Source organism: Strix uralensis, chromosome 2, assembly GCF_047716275.1.
Source record: "Strix uralensis isolate ZFMK-TIS-50842 chromosome 2, bStrUra1, whole genome shotgun sequence".
Lineage (NCBI taxonomy): Eukaryota > Metazoa > Chordata > Aves > Strigiformes > Strigidae > Strix > Strix uralensis.
Window position 1 is genome coordinate 18982724 of NC_133973.1, and position 12923 is coordinate 18995646.

Consider the following 12923-nt stretch of genomic DNA (forward strand, 5'->3'; position numbering starts at 1 on the left):
TCCCGTGCTGACCCCACCAACCACCTCCTGTCTGCTCCCTGTCACGATCTCCTGCTTGCCAGTAAAATCATTCACACATTCATCCCCCCGCCCCCCATCCCTTTGACTGCATCAAGTAAATACTGACCCCCCGCCAGGCTCTCAGAGGGCAGGACTACTTGAAAACAGAGAGAAACAAGCAGTTTCTGTGTACGCACTCCCATGTTGGTGGGGAGAGAAGAGAGGAAGCTATAATGTCTCTGAGCTAGCGCAGTCTCTAACGAAAAGTTTGTTGCAGTTTGTCTTCCTCATCCCCTTCTCTTTCCGAAGCTGTTTCCCCTAGACCGTTTTTGTCCCTTTCTTCCATACTTTTTTTACTCCTGCAGAATGCCTCCTGTCTTTTTCCTTTCAACACGTTCCACTCCTGCCCCTGATCTAAATATATGGTATAATCCTACATATATAAAGACAACCTTCTGCGCAGGCTTTTCTCTTACACCTCACTCCTTTTCTTGCCACTTTTCTCCTTAGTGCTCTGCCCTGAAATATCACTTGTCCCCTGTATCACAAACAAGGCTGCTTGTACTGCTTTGTTGCTGGAGCAGGTGCTACTCACCTACCGAGCTGAGTGGCTGTACATCAGGGGTTCAGAGAAGCCTTTTTTTTTTGTCTTTTCAGTTATAACAAACCCCAGGTTTCTCCTGAGCATCACCAGGAGAAGGCAGCAGCAGAAGGCTCCTCTGTGTGTCGGTGCCCCGGAGGGAAAGGCAGGCAAGGGGAATACTGGAAGAAAAATTATTTTTTTCTGCCTGTATACAAGAGGACAGTACATATGGTAGAGAATGGATGTGTGGTGTATTTTCCTTCCTGAATTCAGCCCAGCAAAATGATTCATCTGGCCTGCTATAAGCTATGGGTGCAATGGAGCAGCTGGGTGCTAATGGTAGTCACTAAGTTAATTTGGGTTTGTGCTACATTGCTGTATACGCAGTGTAGACGTACTTGGTAAGATTGAAGTGAGTTGAAATGGAAATCCACCATCTTTTAGGAAAAGTTGAATCAAGTCTCAGTATTACCCCATCTGAAAGCATTTCATTACACAAATCTGAGGTGACGGAGCACATGGTGATGGATAAAACAAGGTATATTTCCGTTGTGTATTTTTGTAAGCACGGCACTGAAGGCCAGGAGGTTGTTCAACTAGCAAAACTTGCAGAAGGGATGGCTTTGACATACATCCTGCAGTCTGCAAGTGGTAAGACTTGAGCTACGTCTAGTAGCAAACGATCCTGTGTGCTTTACAGTCCAAACCAGTTTCAGACAGCCCCTGCTTGCTCCAACTACACGACCAGGTTTTCCTCAGGGAGGGTCGGGCCATGAACACTTGCGGTGACACAGAACGAGCCTCTGAGACTGATTTACCAGTAGCCAGGGGCAGCGGGGCCGACAGTGCCACAACCCCCCTTCGGGTCTGACGGGCTTCCCGGGCCAGTCGAGCCAGGGGACGGGGCCCGCTGGGCACCGCGCTGACGCCATGACCCTCGCCGCGTCACTCACACCTTGCAGACCGGGGGGCCGGGCGGAGCCATCCCGCGGGACCGCCTCTGCTTCAGCTGCGCCGTGGGCCGCCTCGGGCCACCCGCCGCACGCCGCCCTAGACCGGGCCACGTCCCGTCAGCGCCCGCCGCAGCCCAACGGCCCGACCGGGCCGCCAGCGCGGGAACTGCGCGGCCGCCACCCGGTCTGCGCACGCCTCCGCCCCCGCCTCTGTGCGCGTCCCGGGCGGGGTCGAGGCGCACCCACCGGCCGCCCGCGAAACATGATTGGCAGAGAGCTCTGAAGGGGCCTTTCATTGGCTGCTGCGCTATCAGTGACCCCGCCCCCTTTCCGGCGGCGAGGCAGAGCTGTCAGAGATGTTTACAACCGGCGTAAACCGGGGGGATTGTCCCCGCCTCCCGCCAGCTCTCATTGGCTGAAGAGAGTGGGCATCGCGAGCCCATTGGCTGACCACGGACAGGCTGATTTCCCAGTGACAAGATTGTCCCCCCGGCGTGCCCTCATTGGTGAAGCAGGGCGGGTAGGGCCGTTCCGATTGGCGGAGAGGAGAGGGGGCCCGCCCCTCCCCGCACGGGGCAGGGGGCGTGGCGGAGGGTGCTGGCGGCGGCCGGTAGTCGGTGGCTGGTGGCGGCTGGAGCGGGATGGCGGGGCTGCCGGTCTTGGGCGCGGCCGCGCTGCTGCTGCTGCTGGCGCTGGCGGCCGGCGGGGCCATCCCGCCGCCGGAGGAGGCGGCCCGCATGGCGCGCTTCGTGCTGCACAATTGCGACTGGGGCGCGCTGGCCACCCTCTCCGCGCAGGAGGGGCTGCGCGGCCGCCCCTTCGCCAACATCTTCTCCCTCAGCGACGGGCCCCCCGGGCCGTTCAGCGGCAGCGGCGTCCCCTACCTTTACCTGACCGACATGGAGATCTCCGTGCAGGACTTGGAGGTGAGCGGGCGTAGCCGGGCCGCGGGCAGCGCTCTCTCGGGCAACGGCGGGGCGGGGGTTTAAAGCCCCCGCAGCGGGGCATGGGGGCGGGCGGGGGGTCCCTGCAAAAATCGGCTCCAGCAAGCCGCAGGTATAAATCGCCACCCCACTAAAGGGGCAAGCGTGCAGGTTGCTAATGCGATGTCGTATTTTTCTTGGTTGCCTCCGCTCTTTCATCCCGGAGCAAGTGGTGGTTGGAATTCCTGTTGCAGGACTCGGGGTTTACACCAGCGCTTTCTGAAGGCGGTGTAATGGCGCGAAGTGCCTGTTCCGTGGGTGTCACCTCATTTGTGAACCCTGGGGACAATTATTAGGCCCTGAACACTTAAACATAAGCAGTGCTGCCCGTGTTGACACTTGGTAGTCCCCGTAAGAAGTTTCTGCTGATCATGGTCTGAAAAAATGCTGAGCAGCGCTCTGGACGAGGAAGCAGCTGAAGCTCCCAGAAGCACTGACCAGAGAAGTGAGGGCCTGCAGAATGTGTAAACAGGGAGAACTGCACAAAAATTATCAAAAGTACTGGGAATTGTCCATGTGGGACTTGAGCAAAGAGAGCTCCTCCACAGGCTGCTGAAGGAATAGTAATTACGTCTCTGGAGCTCACCCTGAAGGCAAGAACACAACGAAAGGCAGCAGACTGGCATGCTGAGCCCCTGAGGGTGTGTAACCGGCCTTGCCTCAGATTTTGCTCGGCTCTGGTCAAGAGAGAGTTGGCTAAAAAAAGTTAGGGAAATAGCGATCGTATGCCTCCTGTGTTAGAAAACTTTTTTGTTCTAGTAGCTGTTACAGTATTATTAAAACAAACAAACGCAAAACTTAAATAGTGGAAATTTTTCAGACTTTGTTTTGCTGTCAACCTTTTTTGTTTGTTCCCTGCCAAGTTTTAGTTTGCTACATTAAAATAGTTTAATTATGTATCCGGGTGCTGTAGAAAGCCTAATTTATCTTGTACAGTACCTCCACTCCAGCTACAGCTTTTTGTTTTCAGAATAACGTAAAAATCATGGTATAAACTGCTAATGGAACATTTTCCTTCAGAAGGCTCCTCAGCAGATCCTTAATCTGCTGTTACAGGGCAGAAACATTTGACTGTGATCGACACGTGTCAGGGAGACGTGTGGTAGGAAATAGTGCCGAGTAATCATGAGTCAGCTCTTTTGTAGTTGAGCAACTTCCTATCTGTCAGGTGGTTGCTCCTGTTTCATCAGTTCAGTGGTACTCTGCGTAGTGTTTAAGCGAATTTTTAGGGGGTTTTTTTGAGATGAGCTCTTTTAATGAAATTTCTCAAAGCACATGAACTTTCTTTGCTGGGAGATAATGAACTTACGTGACATGAATTTATGGGAGATGATTAATATATGTGACGCTCTGCAGTAGGCAATCCTGTTTTGCACCAATACTTTTCAAGCTGTGTTCACCAAATTAATTTTAGAAAAACAGTAGGATACATATTCTTTAATTCTTAAGTTAGTTATCTTAAATACTCAGGATTTTTTAAACCTGACTTAAAATTCACTTTAAACTTCAAAAGAGCTGATGAGTTTGGGGGCAGCCAGGAGGCTTGTTTTGATGGGGGGTTGTTTAGTTTTGTTTTAACTAATTTTATCAACAGTTGTGAAGCTCTGTTGCCTTTCAGTAACTCTTTGTCCTTCTGCCAGAATTAACTTAATGATGTTAAAGGATTTCATCAGACTGTGGGTATCTCTAGGCTTGCTTTATTAACAACTCAGAGTTGGGCCACCACCTCGGTGAGTGGCAACAGCTAACAAAAAGCGCCCTCTATATATATGATCTAAAATACAATACAAAGAGTCTTTGGTGATTTTCCAGGAACTTTCAGCTCTCAATTCATCATCAATTTCAAAAGTCCATTGTATTCCACAGTTTTGACTAGTTCTTACCGTTCCGTTCTAATTCCTCTTGGGACACCACTGTTCGCTGATGCAGTCTTCGGTCATCATGGTTACTTATCTTCTGAACAATCTTCATCATAAGTCACTTTTAGACTTCTGAGAAAAGACTCAAAATGTTTTATTTAACATATACTTAATCTATGTCTAGCTTTTCATTACCTAGCTTTTCTAAGTTGCTTAAACTGTCAGCATTGTTCCTAGAGCACCTGTGCATACTGCATTGAACTGTCAATATTATTCCTAGAGCACCTGTGCTCTATTAATTAAACCTATAAACCAATATCTATTTATTAATTATTTCTGATAATAATAATATCGTTGTTTTCTGCACTGTCCTGTATGCATGTAAATTGGAATATATCATCATTTGAATGTGAAATATATGTATATTGAAGTCAGAGTTTTACGGAGTGCCGTTTTGGGAGGTTTGCATTTTATGCTAAAAAACTTCAGCACACTTGTAAATCGGGCTTTCTTTCAGATTCAGAGCTCATCTGAGTAGGCTTTCAGCTATACTTAGGAAAAGCTGATGGCAGCTTTGTTCTTTTTACCAGTAATACTGAGCTGAACGAAATACCAAGAGCTGAAAATATGGTGGGTATGACATTTTTCTCGCAAAAGTACATAAACCTCTTGTCTTACTACTTGCATTTCAGATCAATTCAAACGCCTCCTTAACTGTGTCTTTGGCACAGACTCCTTACTGCAAGAAGCACAGATACGATCCCCAGAATCCCCTTTGTGCCCACATAATCTTCTGTGGGAGTATTGTAAAGGTAAGCAGCTGAAAATTGACACTGGACAAGACTGTGTGCATCAAGTAGTATTGTTTAGTGGATGGAGAAGAGAAAGGTTAGAGTTTTGTGCAAAAGTATATGAAGAGACGTTATGTGCCGCGATACTGGAAGGCTAGCTCATAGTTTTTGTGAGGAAAATGAAATTACCACTGGATACTTGTAGGAGCTCTGTTGGCATGACTTTAGCAAGGAACTTGGGAGGACAATATTGTAATGAAAGAAGTCTCCCTCTTTCCTCTAGACCTGTTTTGAAACTAAGAATTCTAAGACAATTCTCTTGTGAATGAAGCATGAAGGTTTTTCCATCTCTTTTGCTCAGTTAAATTCTTTAGTCCATGCAGTGTGACATACACACTTCTGAAACTGTACTGAAGTACGTATTAAGCCGAGGTATAAAGTTACAGGTATTAGAGACAGAAAAAGCACATTGTATTATCTGGTGGCATTGCTGCCAGGGCAGTATTCTTTCATGCACCAGTACTTTGGTGTCCCGTAGAAGGAATTTAGAACTGCATGTGTTACTCATTGAACATCTTAATCCCATTATTGAAGATAATGATTGAGGGTGAGGACTAATCATCATTACTCTCTCTTACGATAGTCTAAATTCTTATTTGGTGTTTTCACACCTCAGATGTTTATACACTACGTTCCAGTCCTTTAATTGCTTTCATGAGTTTTTTGTCCATAATGGAATTATTTATTTTATTTAGTTCCTCTTGTACCATACCCAGAGCTCTAACTTGTTGATTTAACCCTTTAAACATTTGCACATTGTATATTAAGTGCTGTCACACATTTCAGCTTCCCTTCTCTGTGGATTCTGTTACATAATCCTATTTGTGTGTGTCTATGTGTGTCTGTATGCATGTGTTTGCACACATCTGGATCTGTTTGTGTTTGAGCAGGTGCAGAGGAGGTAAAATTACACCTAAACACTGCATTGTAGTAATTCAACAAGAATCCATACTTCTCTCTTTTGTGATCTGTTGAAAGATTTATTCTTATGTTGATGAAGTGCTTTCTTGCTCACACTTACTTTAAAAGCACCCTTTTGATTTAATATTAATATCAGCTACCTTGGAGTATTTGTCTGCCTCGTGTACAGTTGTGCACCACACTGAAGATGAGGGGACTCTGCCACAGTAGTGAGTCCTCTGGGACAAGACAGGGCTAAACTGAGAAGAGCACACTGCAGTCAGCAGTGGATTTTTAGCTAAAATTTGTCTTCACATGACTGTATCTTACTGTAATATTTTGCTGGTTATTGTTTAGGTGAATGATTCAGAAGCAGGCTTAGCAAAAAAAGCATTATTCAGTCGCCACCCTGAAATGGAAAGTTGGCCTAAGGATCATAATTGGTTCTTTGCCAAATTCAACATCACCAATATTTGGGTCCTGGACTACTTTGGTGGATTGAAAATTGTGACACCAGAAGAATATTACAGCGTCAAGCCTTAGTAAGTACTTAAGTTTTGCATACTTAACTCATTATATTTGGAGCCTGTAAAACTGCTCCTTATTGTTGACAGTATATATTACTGTCTCTGGTTTTTATACACATTAGGTCTTTTCCCTAAGTAGTCTACTGGATGCAGTGTCTGAAATCATAAGATATGTTTGAATAGGGGATCCACCTACTTAACAATGTCGTGTCATATCTAAAGAACTATCTGTGGCTAAGTGCACTTGTACCTCAGTTTAAATACAGTTTCTTGCAAGGAAGGACTCCTATAGAGTGGGCAGAGTCACTGTCCTCTGTTTGAATTAATTGCAGGACAGATGATGTTTTGATCTAACAGTTGAAAGTAGTGAGACTATTCAGCATTTATGAAGCTGTATTAATGGGATTGTGGCAATATTGCTTAATATTTTCAGAACAAAATTGCTTTTGAATCTATCATGATATTGAAGTATAGAGGAATTTTGTGTTCTGTTGTCTCTGTAAAACTAAGTCTTCAAAACGTTCAAATACATTTTAGCGCATTCAGTTTCACTCTTATTCTTACTCCTTGTAGGTGGAAGAAGATCCTTGGTGATGCTGATATACGAATAAATTACTTTGGCTGATACACAAATGAATTACCTTGGCTGTTTCATGAAAGATTTTTTTTTTCTATGTATTGTAGAGCTTAATTAATAATGCAAAAAATCAAACACCTTGCATTGTTAATGAGCTTGTATAACCCTTCTGAAGCAAGTATAAATTCTCACTAAGTAGTACAACTTGAATCATGTTATACTCAAAAACCTTTGTGCATAAGCCATAACTACATTTTATTCATCGGATGTGATTCTGGAAAGATGCCTGTCTGTCTGACAGTGCATTCAGAAACGCCGTGTTTAGAACTGGACTAATAATACTTTCATTTCCAGTAAATTTTTCAGTGCCTTAGTTAAATAATATCTGTTTGTGAGCACTCTCCTATTTTATTTTATTTTATTTTTTAAATTTATTTTATTTTTATTACCAGTTTAGTTTAGAACTTTATGGCAAAGTATTACAGGATGGCTCAGCTGACAGTGGAATGGAAAGCATTGCTTGTATTACAATGGCAGATGGTATGCTGAGTTCCCAAATTCTGTTCTTTGCATGCTAATACACTCACCTGTTTGAGCCATTTTTCTATTTTGCTACCTATACTGAATGTGCTATAGAATACAATTGTGTTTATGCAAACTGTACTTATACCTCATAAGAAGTTCTTGGTAACTCTTCAGCTGGCAGTGGTTGTATGCCCCAAGTCTTTAATAGAAGCAGTGTGGTAATACCTCAAGTATCTGACTTTAGTATAAGAAGAGTAGTGGCTTGTAGATTTAATGAGAATGTTGTAAAGGGTAAATGTTTTCTGGTTAGGATTCTGAAATCTTCAGCTTTGTTAGTCTGATCAAATGGCAGTGTATCAGCTTTTGTTACCATCAACAGTAGAACTGAGCAGACTTTTGGTTCTGGAAGCCTTGCACAGCAGTTTTGGGTTAGTGACCCGAAGTGAGAAAAAAGCAATACAGTATGACACAGATGATTCATGATTTATAGACAATAAAAATTAATGAAAGGTGTGCATAATTAATTCTCTGTTAAAATAAGCCACACACAACTGCAAAAAATAAATGAACACCTTTTTACATCCTCCCTCATCTCTTGTGCTAAGCTCACAATACCCAAAAGCAATTATGAACAATTAAGTTGATTTTACAATGAGCAAATACTACCTAGTTGACAGAGTAAAGAATGTGAGAATTTAGACTTCTCAGAGGCAGATCCATATATACAACTGTGGAATTAGTCATATCAAATCATTTCTACATCTTAATGTTGTTGTTATATCACTACTTTTCTCAAATCCTGGAATGATTTGTGAAAGTGGTTTTGATGTAACTTACTAAGTTTTCCTTCCCCACAAGGTGAAAAAATGTGCTTGTTACTGTATGCAACCCATTCTGTTCTACTACTTGAAAATTAATTTAAGATCACAAAAACTTACAATATGGAAACAATTTATACTGAGCAGGTAACACTGACATTAAATATGAAATTGGAAAATATTTTTATATAAGGCATAATAATTGTGGAAACTCAAATGATCCTCTGATATGGACTTGGTCCTTACCATGGGGACACCCGAATGCATTACAGGTCACTCCATAACTTCTGATGTGTGAGACTGATGATGCTGGGCTTTTGTTAAAATTAAAATATTTTTTGACAAGTGGTGTCAAGTGTTATTTATTGCGCGTTCAAGAATACTTCTCTCCCTCTTGTTCTCTTTAACACAAGCACCCTCTCTTCAGAGTTGTTTTGCTGTTGCTCTGGAGTCTTTCAGGCTTGCTAGAATAAATGGTGAAATACCCCTATTACACCTGGCTGTCCCTCCTTGGATTAAACAAGCATCTTCATGTTTCACTTTCTTTTCTGCATCTAATACTGTGAAATGGAACATAAAGTAACAACAGTGGCATTTATGAAGATAAATACAAGGAAGCCTTATTTGATTATTTCTTCTGGCTAGGGCTTCTGCATTTCTAAATGTATCATCAGCAGGCAGGTGTTCAGCCATCCACAGGAAAGCAGGGCTCTGTCACTGTTAATGGTTACTTGGGTAGACAAATGCCATCGCTGAACATCCCCCCTTCCTTCTTCCCAGAGCTTTTATTGCTGAGCATGATGTCATGTGGTCTGGGGTATCCCTTCAGTCAGTTGGTGTCAGCTGTCCCAGCTGGGTCCCCTCCCAACTCCTCGTGCACCCCAGACTCCTTGCTGGCACGGCAGGGTGAGAAGCAGAAATAGTCTTAATATTGCGTAAACAATAACTCAAACATCCCTGTGTCAGCAACACTCCTTTCATCACAAATTCAACGCATAGCCCCAAACAAGCTACAATGAAAAAAATTAACTCTATCCCAGCCAAAACCAGTACACCACTTTTGAATGAACCACTTACGTTTGAGGGTTTGGTACAGAATAAAGCTGATTTTCTGTTGTTTTGTTTCTGGTTGTCTTGTTGGATTTGATGTTCCCAGTAGTACCAGTTCCCAAGCCTTTTCTGATTGGGAGTGGAAGGGCTTTTACTGGTAACAATGCATCTTAAACAGTTTTGTAATACTACTGCATTTTATTGAGACAATTTTAGATCGTCCAAACCTCATTACGTTTGAAATTTGAGAGGACCCCACCCAGGTATTTCTTTTGGAAAGTGGTGAACAGCAATGGTTAAGCTACATGTACAGAGCTGGATTTGAAGGTTACTCAGAGAAGAACTATCTGGAGATGTATCTATGCATCTCATCCAACACTTGGATAGAGAGATTTCTGGATGTAGAAGTGGAATGTAAAGCAGACTAGGGTATCAAACATACTAAACATTTCTCTGTTTTTCTCCCTTAGTAACGGGTGTGTAAATGTTAATATCGCTAACAAGAAAGTCACCAGGTTTTGTCCTATTTTTCCTCATCTTTCTTCTCCCTGTGCTCACCTTTGTTGTATTAGGCTTATTTGGGAATTCACTTGTGAGCATGGGTCCTTTTTTTCCTAATATACAGAAGCAATATTATGGCTTAGAGTAGAAGAGGCTGAGTATAAGAAATTAATACAGCTGTAAACAATGAATCAGCATTTTGACTTCTGACTATGTGTATCCTCTACCATGGCATGCTTGGCATATCTGAGCATATTCTAAATAGTAATGAAGTCACTCTCCATACCCAGGAAATTAAGTATCTCCATTCATAGATAAGAATCTGAGACACAGGATAACCTTAGGCACCTCACTAAATCACAGGATGTTTGTTAGCTGGGAATCTAATTAGGATAATCTCAGCCTCTCGCTCTGACAGTGTCGTCATGTTTTTCCTTTGCTAATCTTGCTCATTGACATGTTTGTGTTTCTACTTCTTGATTTGCAATTTCTTTCTTGTGTTTTAAAGTAAGACTTGTGCCCAGTAGATTCTTGCAATGTGCCACATCATTACAGAACAGAGTTTATGTGTGTCAGGTGTTAGTTTAATCCTTTATTCAGTTCTATCTGGAATTAATGTCAGCTATTTAATGTTGTATCTGTGACCTTCACAATAAAATAGAGGTAGCTCAATTAGAGTATTAGATTAGCACAAAAAGTATTAATCATAAATCAATGGATAAATTTGTTTTCAACAGGTTTTTTCTGAATAACATCATACTGAATCTAGAAAGATTCAAAAGCAGATAAACTGTTATATTATTGTTGAACACAAGAGGGTGCCATAGACTTACATTCGGGTTGATTGTTAAATGTTTAATACTTAAAATTGGTTATGGCATTCATCATAATTCAAAGATGTTGGAAAAGCATATGACAGGGGGCATGATATGAACAAATTCTTTTTCTACAGTGTTTTACATTATGAATGCTTTCCTCCATAAACACAGCTGCCTGCTAGCTGCCAAAAAAGAAGCATTCATCATTTTTTTGTGTTTTGTAATCATTTTGTGCTGTGGAGTGCTCAGAAGTAATATCCATGAAAATGATTTAAAGGTTTTTAAATTAAGAAACTCTAGTAAAGGAAATGGAGACAGGTATAGAATGCCACAGAGTATCAACTGGGAACAACCACCTCCAGACTCAATAGTGTTTATTCCTCTCGGTGCTTACTAACTATAAGAATCTAAAGTCAGGGTGCTTGCTAGCATGAGGATGCTTTGGTTTAGGCTTATTGTTAGCTGGATTAAACCATCTGATTCTGATTTGTAATTTCCAACAGCTAATTCTCCAGTGGCTTGGGCTGCCTGTGCTGGTGGTGAGCTCTGACTGTGTGCAGGTGTTTGGGTGGTGAAGCAGAGCCGGGAAAACCCTGCTTTGGAGCTTCTCCTATTTGCCTGGGGGCTGCACAGCCCATCGCTGCTTGTCTAGTCCCACTGACCTGACCTCAAACCTGCCTCAGCTGTGGTTGACCCTGGTTGCTGTCACCCAACCTGCTCTGCTTGTCCAGGTACTGTGGGACTCTCTATTTTGGTGGTAAGGTCACTACCCTGCTGACCCTGCCAGCTCCCCTGCTCTCATGGAGTAGCTGGCCCTTGATGCTCCCCCATTTTGTTTTCCCTCCAGGCAAGCTCAGTCCATGAACTTCTCATGTAAAACTCTTGGAGCTGCTCCCAGGGCTTTTTGACTTAAGCAGTTTTGGGTCTAGAGGCTTCCACAGAGTCTGTGTTGAATATTATAGTGTAATAAGATTAAGACTCGTTCTGACTGTGGTGGTTAATGTTCTTTGTAGCCTGGTTTTCTATGGAAACAAGGCCTAGGTAATGTGCTGTCTGGATACTTGGCTTTTATCAGATTTTTTTACTCAGTTGGATTTAAATTTGGAACAGGTTGTCTGACCTTGAGGCCACAAAGCTCCTGTGTATATCATGACAATTGGGAGCTCAAAAGCGGAAACAAAACATAGTTCATGTATAGTAAAGGTACAAAAGTCATGCTTTTAAAAAGAATTCCTTAATTGTGCTGGTTGCAGAGCTGCCGGAGTCTTGTGGTTGACTGAGACCAGGTATGCAGTTAGTATCTGAAATGGTGAAATTTTGTATTATTTAGTGGATGTTTCCTTTTTACTCAAAGAACCTGATAGTTGTAGTGATTGTTCTGATTTTTCTTTTTTCTCTAGCTCTTCATATTGTAGATAGAAACGTCCTAACAATTCCCCATTACTCATTGCTTCTGATTCCTGTCGCTGTCAGGCTTAGGCTTGCTTTCGCATATAATTTCTCCAGTTTAAACAAAAGATAGGGCACACTGGCAGATCCAACAACTGCTGCAGGTCTTGTTGAGAGAGGGGAGTCTCTCCCTCAGCTTCAGTAATGTCAGTGTACCCATTCACGTCTAGAACTACTTCATGTTATTTTTGCTACTGCCACTCACTCAGGTTGCAACCTTTACTCATTTTGCACCCTTGTTCTCCCCCCCCCCCCCCATCTGTAAAAATGTAAATAGATACCAGTTGACAGGATTCATGTAAAACACTTGTAAATCATCTCAGTACCTTTAGATGAGGGGAATGCTTTTTAAAAACAGGATGACTTCTGGTTGCTACAAACACAGAGTAACTCAGCAAAACCATGCAGAGAGTATGTGTATGTGTGTGCAAACATGGAGAAAGACAGACTTTCAAGCAATACTGGGTAGTGTATATGTAATTGCATATGTAAGCATGTATATTTATGTGAAAATAGTGAAGATATTTTG

The 12923-nt window shown here is 42.7% G+C and overlaps 1 protein-coding gene across 2 annotated transcripts; it reads left to right on the forward strand.

Moving 5' to 3' along the window:
• Positions 1 to 2132: 2132 nt before the first annotated feature.
• On the forward strand, positions 2133 to 8921 carry CREG1 (cellular repressor of E1A stimulated genes 1). 2 transcript variants are annotated; one of them, XM_074857189.1, is made up of 4 exons: positions 2134 to 2462; positions 5071 to 5190; positions 6487 to 6671; positions 7230 to 8921. In XM_074857189.1, coding segments are annotated over exons 1-4 (591 nt in total). In that variant the 5' UTR covers positions 2134 to 2177; the 3' UTR covers positions 7231 to 8921. The 2 variants fall into 2 exon arrangements, with proteins under 2 accessions (XP_074713300.1, XP_074713290.1); XM_074857199.1 differs by lacking the exon at positions 7230 to 8921 and having other exon boundaries at positions 2133 to 2462; positions 6487 to 6672.
• The last annotated feature ends 4002 nt before the right edge of the window (positions 8922 to 12923 follow it).